The sequence below is a fragment of the Oncorhynchus kisutch genome, linkage group LG21 (genome assembly GCF_002021735.2).
Source record: "Oncorhynchus kisutch isolate 150728-3 linkage group LG21, Okis_V2, whole genome shotgun sequence".
Lineage (NCBI taxonomy): Eukaryota > Metazoa > Chordata > Actinopteri > Salmoniformes > Salmonidae > Oncorhynchus > Oncorhynchus kisutch.
The window spans coordinates 37,754,860-37,773,098 of record NC_034194.2 but is presented as its reverse complement, the minus strand read 5'-3'; the positions used below and the strand labels follow the sequence as shown (position 1 = coordinate 37,773,098).

At 47.8% G+C, this 18,239-nt stretch overlaps 1 protein-coding gene across 1 annotated transcript in view; it reads right to left on the bottom strand.

Moving 5' to 3' along the window:
- The window catches only part of LOC109866678 (coiled-coil domain-containing protein 85C-A-like), a 116,493-nt gene that overhangs the window by 26,079 nt on the left and 72,175 nt on the right, over positions 1-18,239 (bottom strand). The window contains exon 2 of the mRNA XM_031800613.1: positions 2,923-3,005. Coding sequence (XP_031656473.1) covers positions 2,923-3,005 — 83 coding nt within the window. The remainder of the gene's footprint in view (positions 1-2,922; positions 3,006-18,239) is intronic.

Genomic DNA, 18,239 nt, shown 5'->3' with positions numbered 1-18,239 from the left:
TCTCCCCCTCTCCCTACAGAGCATTCTCCCCCTCTCCCTATAGAGCCTTTCTCCCCCTCTCCCTTTTCTCCCCTCTCCTTATAGAGCCTTTCTTCCCCTTTCCCTATAGAGCCTTTCTCCCCCTCTCCCTTTCTCCCCCTCTCCTTATAGAGCCTTTCTTCCCCTTTCCCTATAGAAGCCCTTTCTCCCCCCCTCCCTCTACCTTTCTCCCCCTCTCCTTATAGAGCCTTTCTTCCCCTCTCCTTATAGAGCCTTTCTCCCCCCTCTACCTTCTCCCCCTCTCCCTATAGAGCCTTCTCCCCTCTCCCATACAGAGCCTTCTTCCCCTCTCCCTATAGAGCCCTTTCTCCCCCTCTCCCTATAGAGCCTTTCTCCCCCTCTCCCCTTTCTCCCCCTCTCCTTATAGAGCCTTTCTCCCCCTCTCCCTATAGAGACTTTCTCCCCCTCCCTATAGAGCCTTCTCCCCCTCTCCCTATAGAGCCTGTTCTCCCCCTCTCCCTATAGAGCCTTTCTCCCCCTCTCCCTATAGAGCCTTCTCCCCCTCTCCCTATAGAGCCTTTCTCCCCCCTCTCCCTATAGAGCCTTTCTCCCCTCTCCCTATAGAGCCTTTCTCCCCCTCTCCCTATAGAGCCTTCTTCTCCCCCTCTCCCTATAGAGCCTTCTCCCCCTCTCCCTATAGAGCCTTTCTCCCCCTCTCCCTATAGAGCCTTTCTCCCCCCTCATCCCTATAGAGCCTTTCTCCCCCTCTCCCTATAGAGCCTTGTCTTCCCCCTCTCCCTATAGAGCCTTTCTCCCCCTCTCCCTATAGAGCCTTTCTCCCCCTCTCCCTATAGAGCCTTTCTCCCCCTCTCCCTATAGAGCCTTTCTCCCCCCTCTCCCTATAGAGCCTTTCTCCCCCTCTCCCATTAGAGCCTTTATCTCCCCTCTCCCTTTAGAGCCTTTCTCACCCCTCTCCCTATAGAGCCTTTCTCCCCCTCTCCCTTTAGAGCCTTTCTACCCTCTCCCTATAGAGCCTTTCTCTCCCCCTCTCCCTATAGAGCCTTTCTACCCCTCTCCCTATAGAGCCTTTCTTCCCCTCTCCCAAAACCTGAAAGGTAACAGGTGAACTCCTGGTGAACTGGAAGAGCCTCCATCTCCCCATTTACCCTCCTGACAAATTCCATGTCATAGGAAGGTCACGCAGAGAGAAGACGGCAACGCTGTCACTGTCTGCTTCTCAAATGGCCTCCTATTCCCTGTGAGTCCTGGCCCAAAGTAGTGCACTACACAGGGTGCCATTTGGGATGCTGTCACTCTGTCGCAGAGCTGCTCTCCATCTCATCTCTGTTCTAAGCCTTGGGGGCGACATCACATCATGGCTCTGTTCTGTGGCTGGCTGTCTAACAGCTCCGGCATGAATTAAACATGGATAAACACATTCTCCACCCTTCAGTTCAGACGTACGGCTCAGTGCATTGTGAGTGGGAGAGACTACAGCGTGTTGTGAGTTGATGAGAGACTACAGCGTGTTGTGGGTTGAGGAGAGACTACAGCGTGTTGTGGTGAGAGGGAGAGACTACAGCGTGTTGTGGGTTGAGGAGAGACTACAGTGTGTTGTGGGTTGAGGAGAGACTACAGCGTGTTGTGGGTTGAGGAGAGACTACAGCGTGTTGTGGGTTGAGGAGACTACAGCGTGTTGTGGGTTGAGGAGAGACTACAGCGTGTTGTGGGTTGAGGAGACTTCAGCGTGTTGTGGGTTGAGGAGACTTCAGCGTGTTGTGGGTTGAGGAGACTTCAGCGTGTTGTGGGTTGAGGAGACTTCAGCGTGTTGTGGGTTGAGGAGACTTCAGCGTGTTGTGGGTTGAGGAGAGACTTCAGCGTGTTGTGGGTTGAGGAGAGACTTCAGCGTGTTGTGGGTTGAGGAGAGACTTCAGTGTGTTGTGGGTTGAGGAGACTTCAGCGTGTTGTGGGTTGAGGAGACTTCAGCGTGTTGTGGTGAGAGGGTGGGTTGAGGAGAGACTTCAGTGTGTTGTTGTGAGAGGGTGGGTTGAGGAGAGACTACAGCGTGTTGTGGGTTGAGGAGAGACTTCAGTGTGTTGTGGGTTGAGGAGAGACTACAGCGTGTTGTGGGTTGAGGAGAGACTTCAGCGTGTTGTGGGTTGAGGAGACTTCAGCGTGTTGTGGGTTGAGGAGACTTCAGCGTGTTGTGGTGAGAGGGTGGGTTGAGGAGAGACTTCAGTGTGTTGTTGTGAGAGGGTGGGTTGAGGAGAGACTACAGCGTGTTGTGGGTTGAGGAGAGACTACAGCGTGTTGTGGGTTGAGGAGACTACAGTGTGTTGTGGGTTGAGGAGACTTCAGTGTGTTGTGGTGAGAGGGAGAGACTACAGCGTGTTGTGGGTTGAGGAGAGACTACAGCGTGTTGTGGGTTGAGGAGAGACTACAGCGTGTTGTGGGTTGAGGAGAGACTACAGCGTGTTGTGGGTTGAGGAGACTACAGTGTGTTGTGGTGAGAGGGAGAGACTTCAGCGTGTTGTGGTGAGAGGGTGGGTTGAGGAGACTTCAACGTGTTGTGGTGAGAGGGTGGGTTGAGGAGACTTCAGCGTGTTGTGGTGAGAGGGTGGGTTGAGGAGACTTCAGCGTGTTGTTGTGAGAGGGTGGGTTGAGGAGAGACTTCCGCGTGTTGTGGTGAGAGGGTGGGTTGAGGAGACTTCAGCGTGTTGTGGTGAGAGGGTGGGTTGAGGAGAGACCTCAAAAATAAATGTTGTCCTTGTGGGTGCTTATGAATTCAATAATGAAAATAAAACCCTCTTTTAAATCACTAAGGCGTAGTGTGTGTGTGTGTGTGTGTGTGTGTGTGTGTGTGTGTGTGTGTGTGTGTGTGTGTGTGTGTGTGTGTGCGCGCACGCGTGTGTGTGTGTGTGTGTGTGTGTGTGTGACCATCACCTGAGTTAAAAGCTTGTTGTTGTCGTCTTCCAATATCCTCATCTTGATCTCCAGCTCTCTGATGTAGTTAGAGGAGGAGGAGTCTAAAAACGAGAGAAAGCAAAGGGAAGATGAGGAGGATGAGAGAAGAGGAGGATGAGAGGAAAATATGAAGATGAGGAGGATGAAGATGAGGAGGATAAGAGAAGAGGGGGATGAGAGGAAAATATGAAGATGAGGAGGATGAGAGAAGAGGGGGGTGAGAGGAAAAGATGAAGATGAGGAGGATGAAGATGAGGAGGATGAGAGAAGAGGGGGGTGAGAGGAAAAGATGAAGATGAGGAGGATGAAGATGAGGAGGATGAGAGAAGAGGGGGGTGAGAGGAAAAGATGAAGATGAGGAGGATGAAAATGAGGAGGATGAGAGAAGAGGGGGGTGAGAGGAAAAGATGAATATGAGGAGGATGAAGATGAGGAGGATGAGAGAAGAGGGGGGTGAGAGGAAAAGATGAAGATGAGGAGGATGAAGATGAGGAGGATGAGAGAAGAGGGGGATGAGAGGAAAAGATGAAGATGAGGAGGATGACGATGAGGAGGATGAGAGAAGAGGGGGATGAGAGGAAAGGATGAAGAGGAGTAGAGATTATCTTTCTTCAATGACTTGGTTGCTTTCCTACAGATAACGTGTTCATTTTCTAAACAAATGACAGTTGAATAATTGTATTATGTGACTCATCTTGCATAACACATCCACTATATTACAGGACCACCTGGCTAAATGAGGTTTCTACTTTTACTTGAATCATCAGGTTCAGTTTAGCGACATCAACAGTGAGGACAATCTATGTGTTTGTGTGTGTGTGTGTATATACAGTGGGGCAAAAAAGTATTTAGTCAGCCACCAATTGTGCAAGTTCTCCCACTTAAAAAGATGAGAGAGGCCTGTAATTTTCATCATAGGTACACTTCGACTATAACAGACAAAATGAGAAAAAAAATCCTGAAAATCACATTGTAGGATTTTTTATGAATTTATTTGTAAATTATGGTGAAATTTTCAGTATTTGGTCAATAACAAAAGTTTCTCAATACTTTGTTATATACCCTTTGTTGGCAATGACAGAGGTCAAACGTTTTCTGTAATGGACCCAGAGACAGAGACATGGACCCAGAGACAGAGACATGGACACAGAGACAGAGACATGGACCCAGAGACAAAGACATGGACCCAGAGACAGAGACATGGACACAGAGACATGGACCCAGAGACATGGACCCAGAGACAGAGACATGGACACAGAGACAGAGACATGGACCCAGAGACATGGACACAGAGACAGAGACATGGACCCAGAGACATGGACCCAGAGACAGAGACATGGACACAGAGACAGAGACATGGACACAGATACAGAGACATGGACACAGAGACAGAGACATGGACACAGAGACAGAGACATGGACCCAGAGACAGAGACATGGACCCAGAGACAGAGACATGGACACAGAGACAGAGACCTGGACCCAGAGACAGAGACATGGACCCAGAGACAGAGACATGGAGACAGAGACATGGACCCAGAGACAGAGACATGGACACAGAGACATGGACCCAGAGACAAAGACATGGACCCAGAGACAGAGACATGGACACAGAGACAGAGACATGGACACAGAGACAGAGACATGGACACAGAGACATGGACCCAGAGACAGAGACATGGACACAGAGACAGAGACATGGACACAGAGACAGAGACATGGACACAGAGACAGAGACCTGGACCCAGAGACAGAGACATGGACCCAGAGACAGAGACATGGAGACAGAGACATGGACCCAGAGACAGAGACATGGACACAGAGACAAAGACATGGACCCAGAGACAGAGACATGGACACAGAGACAGAGTGAACTCAGCCAATTACACACCAGGACCAGCACCAGGATACTCTGCCAGGACCTGGTGCAGGAGATAATGGGCCACACTGACACAGTACACTGCCATCAGAGTCCCATGGCTCAGTTGGATGGACTAGGATAAAAGAGTCTATAATGATAAATGACTGACCCGGAGCTAACCAAGACCATTGAGGATTCACAGCTATCAGAAAGGACCAGACCAAAAATACTATGGCAGAGGTAATAGACAGCTAAAGCTCTGCCAAGGGCTCAATAAACCCCACAGCTAGAGAGAGAGTCTCTGTCTCTCTCAGAGCAGCATGTAACACTGTACAAACCACACGTGGACGACCACTCTCTTTACCACTCTGCTCTCCTAGGGGACAGGGGCAGGCACATTTGAACTCCCTCCCTCCCTCCCTCCCTCCCTCTCCTACCTCGACCTCCATCCATCCCTCCCTCCCTTCCTACCTCAACCTCTATCCCTCCCTCCCTCCCTCTCCTACCTCAACCTCCATCCCTCCCTCCCGTCCTACCTCAACCTCTATCCCTGCCTCCCTCTCGACCTCCATCCCTCCCTCTGTCTCCTACCTCCACCCCTCTGTCTCCTACCTCCACCTCCATCCCTCTGTCTCCTACCTCCACCTCCATCCCTCTGTCTCCTACCTCCACCTCCATCCCTCTGTCTCCTACCTCCACCTCCATCCCTCTGTCTCCTACCTCCACCTCCATCCCTCTGTCTCCTACCTCCACCTCCATCCCTCTGTCTCCTACCTCCACCTCTATCCCTCTGTCTCCTACCTCCACCTCTATCCCTCTGTCTCCTACCTCCACCTCTATCCCTCTGTCTCCTACCTCCACCTCTATCCCTCTGTCTCCTACCTCCACCCCTCTGTCTCCTACCTCCACCTCTATCCCTCTGTCTCCTACCTCCACCTCTATCCCTCTGTCTCCTACCTCCACCTCTATCCCTCTGTCTCCTACCTCCACCTCCATCCCTCTGTCTCCTACCTCCACCTCCATCCCTCTGTCTCCTACCTCCACCTCCATCCCTCTGTCTCCTACCTCCACCTCTATACCTCTGTCTCCTACCTCCACCCCTCTGTCTCCTACCTCCACCTCTATCCCTCTGTCTCCTACCTCCACCTCTATCCCTCTGTCTCCTACCTCCACCTCTATCCCTCTGTCTCCTACCTCCACCTCTATCCCTCTGTCTCCTACTTCCACCTCTATCCCTCTGTCTCCTACCTCCACCTCCATCCCTCTGTCTCCTACCTCCAACCCCCCCTACCTCGACCTCACTCCCTCCCTCAATCTACTACCTCAACCTTTATCCCTCCCTACCTTGACCTCCCTCCCTCCCTCCCTCCATCTACTACCCTCCACCTCCATCCCCCCGTACCTGACCTTCCTCCCTCCCTCCCTCTCCTCCATCCCTCCGTCTCCCACCTCCACCTCCATCCCTCCCTACCTCGACCTCACTCCCATCCCTCTCCTACCTCAACCTCCCTCCCTCTCCTCCATCCCTCTGTCTCCTACCTCCACCTCTATCCCTCTGTCCTCCTACCTCCACCTCTATCCCTCTGTCTCCTACCTCGGCCTCCATCCCTCCCTCTCCTCCCTCCCTCCCCTCCCTCCCTCTCCTCCCTCTCCTCCCTCCCCTCCCTCCCTACCTACCTCTCCTCCCTCCCTCTCCTCCCTCCCTCCCTCCCCTCCCTCCCTACCTCTCCTCCCTCCCTCCCTCCCTCTCCTCCATCCCTCCATCCTTTCATCTCCACTCCCTGCAGACAGATAGCATAGCAAAAGCCCAAATAAAGAAAGAAACAAATACGCTTGCCTGACCTTTCAACTCTATAACAACTACCTGTACTCAAAGCTAGCATCTAGGAGGTCTCAGGTTATTACTAATGCATAAAGCTTCAGGCGGATCTCAGGCTACATACATAATATTGTCAGACTAAACGCAAAAAAGCCTCCCCTGAGATGGACAGAAATAGACAGACAGAGACAGAGAGAGACACAGAGAGATGGAGGGTAAAGGAACCCTCCAACCCAAAAATACAGATCTTAGAATCAACCATTAAAGACTACCAGAACCCACTGGATTCTCCAATTACCTTGAATGAGTTACAGGACAAAATAAAACCCTCCAACCCAAAAAGGCCTGTGGTGTTGATGGTATCCTCAATTAAATGATCAAAATTACAGACAACAAATTCCAATTGGCTATACTAAAACTCTTTAACATCATACTTAGCTCTGGCATCTTCCCCAATATTTGGAACCAAGGACTGATCACCCCAATCCACAAAAGTGGAGACAAATTTGACCCAATAACTACCGTGGAATATGTGTCAACAGTAACCTCGGGAAAATCCTCTGCATTATTATTAACAGCAGACTCGTACATTTCCTCAATGAAAACAATGTACTGAGCAAATGTCAAATTGGCTTTTTACCAAATTACCGTACAACAGACCACGTATTCACCCTGCACACCCTAATTGACAATCAAACACACCAAAACAAAGGCAAAGTCTTCTCATGCTTTGTTGATTTCAAAAAAGCCTTCGACTCAATCTGGCATGAGGGTCTGCTATACAAACTGATGGAAAGCGGTGTTGGGGGTAAAACATACGACATTATAAAATCCATGTACACAAACAACAAGTGTGCGGTTAAAATTGGCAAAAAAACACACACATTTCTTCACACAGGGTCGTGGGGTTAGACAGGGATGCAGCTTAAGCCCCACCCTCTTCAACATATATATCAACGAATTGGCGAGGGCACTAGAAAAGTCTGCAGCACCCGGCCTCCCCCTGCTAGAATCCGAAGTCAAATGTCTGCTGTTTGCTGATGATCTGGTGCTTCTGTCACCAACCAAGGAGGGCCTACAGCAGCACCTAGATCTTATGCACAGATTCTGTCAGACCTGGGCCCTGACAGTAAATCTCAGTAAGACCAAAATAATGGTGTTCCAAAAAAGGTCCAGTCACCAGGACCACAAATACAAATTCCATCTAGACACTGTTGCCCTAGAGCACACAAAAAACTATACATACCTTGGCCTAAACATCAGCACCACAGGTAACTTCCACAAAGCTGTGAACGATCTGAGAGACAAGGCAAGAAGGGCATTCTATGCCATCAAAAGAAACATAAATTTCAACATACCAATTAGGATTTGGCTAAAAATACTTGAATCAGTCATAGAGCCCATTGCCCTTTATGGTTGTGAGGTCTGGGGTCCGCTCACCAACCAAGACTTCACAAAATGGGACAAACACCAAATTGAGACTCTGCACGCAGAATTCTGCAAAAATATCCTCTGTGTACAACGTAGAACACCAAATAATGCATGCAGAGCAGAATTAGGCCGATACCCACTAATTATCAAAATCCAGAAAAGAGCTGTTAAATTCTACAACCACCTAAAAGGAAGCGATTCACAAACCTTCCATAACAAAGCAATCACCTACAGAGAGATGAACCTGGAGAAGAGTCCCCTAAGCAAGCTGGTCCTGGGGCTCTGTTCACAAACACAAACACACACTACAGAGCCCCAGGACAGCAGCACAATTAGACCCAACCAAATCATGAGAAAACAAAAAGATAACTACTTAACACATTGGAAAGAATTAACAAAAAACAGAGCAAACTAGAATGCTATTTGGCCCTACACAGAGAGTACACAGCGGCAGAATACCTGACCACTGTGACTGACCCAAAATTAAGGAAAGCCTTGACTATGTACAGACTCAGTGAGCATAGCCTTGCTATTGAGAAAGGCCACCGTAGGCAGACATGGCTCTCAAGAGAAGACAGGCTATGTGCTTCACTGCCCACAAAATGAGGTGGAAACTGAGCTGCACTTCCTAACCTCCTGCCCAATGTATGACCATATTAGAGAGACATATTTCCCTCAGATTACACAGATCCACAAAGAATTCGAAAACAAATCCAATTTTGTAAAACTCCCATATTTACTGGGTGAAATTCCACAGTGTGCCATCACAGCAGCAAGATTTGTGACCTGTTGCCACGAGAAAAGGGCAACCAGTGAAGAACAAACACCATTGTAAATACAACCCATATTTATGCTTATTTATTTTATCTTGTGTCCTTTAGCCATTTGTACATTGTTAGAACACTGTATATATATATAATATGACATTTGTAATGTCTTTACTGTTTTGAAACTTCTGTATGTGTAATGTTTACTGTTAACTTTTGTTGTTTTTCACTTTATATATTCACTTTGTATGTTGTCTACCTCACTTGCTTTGGCAATGTTAACACATGTTTCCCATGCCAATAAAGCCCTTGAATTGAATTGAATTGAATTGAATTGACAGAGAGAGAGAGACAGAGAGATGGAGGGTAAAGGAGACAGAGAGAGAGACACAGAGAGATGGAGGGTAAAGGAGATAGAGAGAGAGACACAGAGAGATGGAGGGTAAAGGAGATAGAGAGAGAGACACAGAGAGATGGAGGGTAAAGGAGATAGAGAGAGAGACACAGAGAGATGGAGGGTAAAGGAGACAGAGAGAGAGACACAGAGAGATGGAGGGTAAAGGAGACAGAGAGAGAGACAGAGAGATGGAGGGTAAAGGAGACAGAGAGAGAGACAGAGAGATGGAGGGTAAAGGAGACAGAGAGAGAGAGACACAGAGAGATGGAGGGTAAAGGAGACAGAGAGAGAGAGACACAGAGAGATGGAGGGTAAAGGAGACAGAGAGAGAGACACACAGAGAGATGGAGGGTAAAGGAGACAGAGAGAGAGACACACAGAGAGATGGAGGGTAAAGGAGACAGAGAGAGAGACACAGAGAGATGGAGGGTAAAGGAGACAGAGAGAGAGACACAGAGAGATGGAGGGTAAAGGAGACAGAGAGAGAGACACAGAGATGGAGGGTAAAGGAGACAGAGAGAGAGAGACACAGAGAGATGGAGGGTAAAGGAGTTGGAGAGAGAGACACAGAGAGATGGAGGGTAAAGGAGACAGAGAGAGAGACATAGAGAGATGGAGGGTAAAGGAGACAGAGAGAGAGACACAGAGAGATGGAGGGTAAAGGAGACAGAGAGACACAGAGAGATGGAGGGTAAAGGAGACAGAAAGACACAGAGAGATGGAGGGTAAAGGAGACAGAGAGAGAGACAAAGAGAGATGGAGGGTAAAGGAGATAGAGAGAGAGACACAGAGAGATGGAGGGTAAAGGAGACAGAGAGAGAGACACAGAGAGATGGAGGGTAAGGAGACACAGAGAGAGTATAAAGGATAGAGAGAGAGAGATGGAGGCTGAACGAGAGAGAGACAGATAGACGGCAAAGGAGAGAGAGACAGAGAGAGGGATAGAGATGCAGCGTGAAGGAGAGAGAGAAAGAGAGAGGGATAGAGATGGAGGGTGAAGGAGAGAGAGACAGAGAGGGAGATAGAGATGGAGGGTGAAGGAGAGAGAGAAAGAGAGAGGGATAGAGATGGAGGGTGAAGGAGAGATACAGAAAAGTCTGCAGCACCCGGCCTCCCCCTGCTAGAATCTGAAGTCAAATGTCTGCTGTTTGCTGATGATCTGGTGCTCAACAAAAAGATAATTACTTGACACATTGGAAAGAATTAACAAAAAAACAGAGCAAACTAGAATGCTATTTGGCCCTAAACAGAGAGTACACAGCGGCAGAATACCTGACCACTGTGACTGACCCAAAATTAAGGAAAGCTTTGACTATGTACAGACTCAGTGAGCATAGCCTTGCTATTGAGAAAGGCCGCCGTAGGCAGACATGGCTCTCAAGAGAAGACAGGCTATGTGCTCACTGCCCACAAAATGAGGTGGAAACTGAGCTCCACTTCCTAACCTCCTGCCCAATGTATGACCGTATTAGAGAGACATATTTCCCTCAGATTACACAGATCCACAAAGAATTCGAAAACAAATCCAATTTTGATAAACTCCCATATCTACTGGGTGAAATTCCACAGTGTGCCATCACAGCAGCAAGATTTGTGACCTGTTGCCAAAAGAAAAGGGCAACCAGTGAAGAACAAGCACCATTGTAAATACAACCCATATTTATGCTTATTTATTTTATCTTGTGTCCTTTACCATTTGTACATTGTTAAAACACTGTATATATATATGACATTTGTAATGTCTTTATTGTTTTGAAACTTCTGTATGTGTAATGTTTACTGTTAATTTTTATTGTTTATTTCACTTTATATATTCACTTTATATATTATCTACCTCACTTGCTTTGGCAATGTTAACACATGTTTCCCATGCCAATAAAGCCCCTTGAATTGAATTGAATTGAGAGAGAGAGAGAGAGAGAGAGAGAGAGAGAGAGAGAGAGAGAGAGAGGGATAGAGATGGAAGGTGAAAGCAGAAGAGAGAGAAAGAGAGAGTGATAGAGATGGAGGGTGAAGGAGAGAGACAGAGAGAGGGATAGAGATGGAGGGTGAAGGAGAGAGAGACAGAGAGAGGGATAGAGATGGAAGGTGAAGGAGAGAGAGACAGAGAGAGGGATAGAGAGGGAAGGTGGAGGAGAGAGAGACAGAGAGAGGGATAGAGATGGAAGGTGAAGGAGAGAGAGACAGAGAGAGGGATAGAGATGGAAGGTGAAAGCAGAAGAGAGAGAGAGAGAGAGAGAAGGATAGAGATGGAATGTGAAAGCAAGAGAGAGAGAGAGAGGGGGCAGAGAGAAGGATAGAGATGGAGGGTGAAGGAGGGTGAAGGAGAGAGAGAGGGGGGGGGGCAGAGAAGGATAGAGATGAAGGGTGAAGGAGAGACAGAGAGAGAGATGGAGGGCAGAGAGAATAACCCTAACAGGAGGGAAACCTTCCCCTTACCAAATCCTGTAAGTCCTACATGCTATTTTTACTCATATGTGCGTTTGTGGAGTGAATGGAGATAAAGTGTGGCTGTGTTTGTGTGTGTGTGTTTGTGTGTGTGTGTGTGTGTGGCAGCATGACGCAGATGGACACATCCGTGAGTCCGTCTTTCTCTCATGTGTCGCTTCCCATCGCATCACAACACCATGACAGAACTTCCCCATCCCTCCATCTCTCTATCTCTCTCTCCCTCCATCTCTCTATCACTCCCTCCATCTCTCTATCTCTCCCTCCATCTCTCTATATCTCTCTATCTCTCCCTCCATCTCTCTATCACTCCCTCCATCTCTCTCTCTCTATCTCTCCCTCCATCTCTCTATCACTCCCTCCATCTCTCTATCACTCCCTCCATCTCTCTATCACTCCTCCATCTCTCTCTCTCCCTCCATCTCTCTATCTCTCCCTCCATCTCTCTGTCATTCCAACCATCTCTCCCTCCATCTCTCTCTCTCCCTCCATCTCTCTGTCTCTCCCTCCATCTCTCTCTCCCTCCATCTCTCTATCACTCCCTCCATCTCTCTATATCTCCCTCCATCTCTCTATCACTCCCTCCATCTCTCTGTCTCTCCCTCCATCTCTCTATCACTCCATCCATCTCTCTATCTCTCCCTCCATCTCTCTATATCTCCCTCCATCTCTCTATATCTCCCTCCATCTCTCTATATCTCCCTCCATCTCTCTATATCTCCCTCCATCTCTCTATATCTCCCTCCATCTCTCTATATCTCCCTATCTCTCCCTCCATCTCTCTGTCATTCCAACCATCTCTCCCTCCATCTCTCTATCTCTCCCTCCATCTCTCTATATCTCCCTCCATCTCTCTCTCCCTCCATCGCTCTATCACTCCCTCCATCTCTCCCTCCATCTCTCTATCACTCCCTCCATCTCTCCATCTCTCTGTCATTCCAACCATCTCTCCCTCCATCTCTCCCTCAATCTCTCTCTCTCTCTCTCCCTCCATCTCTCTATCACTCCCTCCATCTCTCTATCTCTCCCTCCATCTCTCTATATCTCCCTCCATCTCTCTCTCTCCCTCCATCTCTCTGTCATACCAACCATCTCTCCCTCCATCTCTATCACTCCCTCCATCTCTCTATCACTCCCTCCATCTCTCTGTCATTCCAACCATCTCTCCCTCCATCTCTCTATCACTCCCTCCATCTCTCTATCACTCCTCCATCTCTCTATCACTCCCTCCATCTCTCTCTCTCGTCTCTCCCTCCATCTCTCTATATCTCCCTCCATCTCTCTATCACTCCCTCCATCTCTCTATCACTCCCTCCATCTCTCTATATCTCCCTCCATCTCTCTATTACTCCCTCCATCTCTCTCTCTCCCTCCATCTCTCTCTCTCCCTCCATCTCTCTGTCATACCAACCATCTCTCCCCCATCTCTCTATCACTCCCTCCATCTCTCTATATCTCCCTCCATCTCTCTATTACTCCCTCCATCTCTCTATCTCTCCCTCCATCTCTCTGTCATACCAACCATCTCTCCCTCCATCTCTCTATATCTCCCTCCATCTATCTATCACTCCCTCCATCTCTCTATATCTCCCTCCATCTCTCTATCACTCCCTCCATCTCTATCACTCCCTCCATCTCTCTATCACTCCCTCCATCTCTCTATCACTCCCTCCATCTCTCTCTCTCCCTCCATCTCTCTGTCATTCCAACCATCTCTCCCTCCATCTCTCTATATCTCCCTCCATCTATCTATCACTCCCTCCATCTCTCTATATCTCCCTCCATCTCTCTATCACTCCCTCCATCTCTCTCTCTCCCTCCATCTCTCTGTCATTCCAACCATCTCTCCCTCAATCTCTCTCTCTCCCTCCATCTCTCTGTCATTCCAACCATCTCTCCCTCAATCTCTCTCTCTCCCTCCATCTCTCTCTCTCCCTCCATCTCTCTATCACTCCCTCCATCTCTCTATCACTCCCTCCATCTCTCTATCACTCCCTCCATCTCTCTATCACTCCCTCCATCTCTCCCTCCATCTCTCTATCACTCCAACCATCTCCCCCTCCATCTCTCTATCATTCCAACCATCTCTCCCCCATCTCTCTATCACTCCCTCCCTCCATCTCTCTCTCCCCCTCCACCCCTCCCTCTCTCTCTCTCTCCCATTCCCCATCTCTCCTCTCTCTCCTCCTCCACCCCTCTCTCTCACCCTTCCTTCTCTCTCCCTTTGAAGTATAGGGCAGCAGAGAGCTGAGGCTAGGGTCAGTGGAGGTTCAAGGGGTTCAGGAGTAGAGGTCCCATGTGGACCTGGTGACGTCAGCAGGCTCTGCCTCACACACACCGGCTAGGGAGGAAGGTAGCTCAGTGGTTAAAAGCCTTTGGGCCAGTAATCGAAAGGTCACTGGTTTGAAATCCCAAGCCGACTACATTTAAAAAATCATCTGTTGATGTGCCCTTGAGCTCCTTAAGTCTTGTTGCTTTTTAAAATGTATTTTGTATCTTTTTTTTAATAGATATATAAATTATCCCTAATTGCTCCTGTAAGTGGCTCTGGATAAGAGCGTCTGCTAAATGACTCAAATATGAATCCAGTTGTGATCTTTACTCATCCTATATTCACAGCTGCAATGGAGTGTTTCAGCACACTAAGTGGTGAGTCTCTGTGTCTGTCTCTGTGTCTGTCTCTGTGTCTGTCTCTGTGTGCGTGTGTCTGTCTCTGTGTCTGTCTCTGTGTGTGTCTCTGTGTGTGTGTGTCTCTGTGTGTGTGTCCGTCTCTGTGTGTGTGTCTCTGTGTGTCTGTCTCTGTCTCTGTGTTTGTGTCTCTGTCTCTGTGTGTCCGTCTCTGTGTGTGTGTCTGTCTCTGTGTGTGTGTCTTGTCTCTCAGATTGTTTACAGCTTTGTGGAAGTTACCTGTGGCGCTGATGTTTAGGCCAAGGTATGTATAGTTTTTTGTGTGCTCTAGGGCAACAGTGTCTAGATGGAATTTGTATTTGTGGTCCTGGTGACTGGTCCTTGTTTGGAACACCATTATTTTGTTCTTACTGATATTTACTGTCAGGGCCCAGGTCTGACAGAATCTGTGCATAAGATCTAGGTGCTGCTGTAGGCCCTCCTTGGTTGGTGACAGAAGCACCAGATCATCAGCAAACAGCAGACATTTGACTTCGGATTCTAGTAGGGTGAGGAACACATCTAACTGAATGGATACACAAGCTCCCGTTAGGCCTACAGAAATACATGTCTCTAACAACACATCTAACTGAATGGATACACAAGCTCCCGTTAGGCCTACAGAAATGCATGTCTCTAACAACACATCTAACTGAATGGATACACAAGCTCCCGTTAGGCCTACAGAAATGCATGTCTCTAACAACACATCTAACTGAAGGGACACACAAGCTCCCGTTAGGCCTACAGAAATGCATGTCTCTAACAACACATCTAACTGAATGGATACACAAGCTCCCGTTAGGCCTACAGAAATACATGTCTCTAACAACACATCTAACTGAATGGATACACAAGCTCCCGTTAGGCCTACAGAAATACATGTCTCTAACAACACATCTAACTGAATGGATACACAAGCTCCCGTTAGGCCTACAGAAATACATGTCTCTAACAACACATCTAACTGAATGGATACACAAGCTACATTCCAGCCAAATGACGACCGTTTTATGACAAATTCAAAATCGCCCGGTTAAAGTCGGAAAATATGTTCAAACATCGAGCTGAAGTTTTGGAATAATTGCGTCCCGTCTGTTTTCCACTTCAGATACTTTGCAAACTACTAGTGTCATTTTAATGTGTCAGCCATTTAACCCTCTTAAACACAGACCGGTTCCACACTGAAAATATGCAAAACATTAGTTTGATAAAGACTCATTAAGCATTAAGGTCTACTAGCCAAACAGATACAGTGGCTATAATTCATCACCAAGCAGTATTCAATGTGGAATTATTCATCAATTTAGAAAATTCCAAAGAAAAAGGCATTTGTTATCTGTGATGGTTATGATAAATTAGGGTTTGTTAAAACAGCCCCAGACCATTATTCCTCCTCCACCAAACTTTACAGTTGTCACTATGCATTGGATCAGGTAGTGTTCTCTTGGCATCCGCCAAACCCAGATTCGTCTGCCAGATAGTGAAGTGTGATTCATCACTCCAGAGAACGCATTTCCACTGCTCCAGAGTGCAATCACCGCGAGCTTTACACCACTCCAGCCGACGCTTGGCATTGCGCATGGTGATATTAGGCTTGTGTGCAGCTGCTCGGCCATGGAAACCCATTTCATGAATCTCCCGACGAACAGTTATTGTGCTGATATTGCATCCAGAGGCAGTTTGGAACTCTGTAGTGAGTGTTGCAACCGAGGACAGACGATTTTGACGCGCTACGCGCTTCAGCACTCGGCGGTTTGATTCTGTGAGCTTGTGTGGCCTTCCACTTCGTGGCTGAGCCGTTGTTGCTCCTAGACGTTTCCAGTTCACAATAACAGCACTTACAGTTGACCGGGGCAGCTCTAGCAAGGCAGAGATTTGACAAATTGACTTATTGTAAAAGTCACTGAGCTTTTCAGTAAGGCCATTCTACTGCCAATGTTTGTCTATGGAGATTGCATGGCTGTGTGCTCAATTTTATACACCTGTCAGCAACAGGTGTGTCTGAAACAGCTGAATCCACTAATTTTAAGGGATGGCCACGTACCTTTTGTATATATAGTGTATCTAGACTACACACACAATTAAGAGTGTCTTCAACCAAATGTCTGACAATGACACCAGTTTTGTATCCTCTGCACATGCCCAGTGGGTCAAGAGAGAGATCATTCCTTCCTGGATTGCAGCTTTTCAATAAACTGGTCCCAGATCTTTTTTTCTTGGGCCTCTATAACTATATCTATTGTTTTGTTTTTGCGAATTGGATTGATCCCCTCTACCACACGGAACCCCACTAATCCTACCGACGGAAACGCACAAGGTGGCTAATAACAGACCTCCATCCCCTCTACCACACGGAACCCCACTAATCCTACCGACGGAACCGCACAAGGTGGCTAAAACAGACCTCCATCCTATGCTAGCTTGCTGCCGATGGCCTGGCTAGCTGTCTGAATCGCCGTGACCCCAACCAACCTCTCCACTCACTGGACCCTTTTGATCACTCGACTAAGCATGCCTCTCCTTAATGTCAATATGCCTTGTCCATTGCTGTTCTGGTTAGTGTTTATTGGCTTATTTCACTGTAGTGCCTCTAGTCCTGCTCACTATACCTTATCCAACCTATTAGTTCCACCACCCACACATGCGATGACATCTCCTGGTTTCAATGATATTTCTAGAGACAATATATCTCTCATCATCACTCAATACCTAGGTTTACCTCCACTGTATTCACATCCTACCATACCTTTGTCTGTACATTATACCTTGATGCTATTTTATCGCCCCCAGAAACCTCCTTTTACTCTCTGTTCCGGACGTTCTAGACGACCAATTCTCATAGCTTTTAGCCGTACCCTTATCCTACTCCTCCTCTGTTCTTCTGGCGATGTAGAGGTGAATCCAGGCCCTGCAGTGCCTAGCTCCACTCCTATTCCCCAGGCGCTCTCTTTTGATGACTTCTGTAACCGTAATAGCCTTGGTTTCATGCATGTTAACATCAGAAGCCTCCTCTCTAAGTTTGTTTTATTCACTGCTTTAGCACACTCTGCCAACCCGGATGTTCTAGCCGTGTCTGAATCCTGGCTTAGGAAGACCACCAAAAATTCTGACATTTTCATCCCAAACTACAACATTTTCAGACAAGATAGAACTGCCAAAGGGGGCGGTATTGCAATCTACTGCAAAGACAGCCTGCAGAGTTCTGTCCTACTATCCAGGTCTGTACCCAAACAATTTGAAATTCTACTTTTAAAAACCCACCTCTCTAAAAACAAGTCTCTCACCGTTGCCGCCTGCTATAGACCACCCTCTGCCCCCAGCTGTGCTCTGGACACCATATGTGAACTGATTGCCCCCCATCTATCTTCAGAGCTCGTGCTGCTAGGCGACCTAAACTGGAACATGCTTAACACCCCAGCCATCCTACAATCTAAGCTTGATGCCCTCAATCTCACACAAATTATCAATGATCAATGATGAGTAGAGGTCAAACGATCTGATCCACCTCTACGCAGACAACACCATTCTGTATACGAATGGCCCTCCTTGGACACTGTGTTAACAGACCTCCAGAGGAGCTTCAATGCCATACAACTCTCCTTCCGTGGCCTGCAGCTGCTCTTAAATGCAAGTAAAACTAAATCCATGCTCTTCAACCGATCGCTACCTGCACCTACCCGCCTGTCCAACATCACTACTCTGGACGGCTCGGACTTAGAATACGTGGACAACTACAAATACCTAGGTGTCTGTTTAGACTGTAAACTCTCTTTCCAGACCCACATCAAACATCTCCAATCCAAAGTTAAATCTAGAATTGGCTTCCTATTTCGCAACAAAGCATCCTTCACTCATGCTGCCAAACATACCCTTGTAAAACTGACCATCCTACCAATCCTCGAC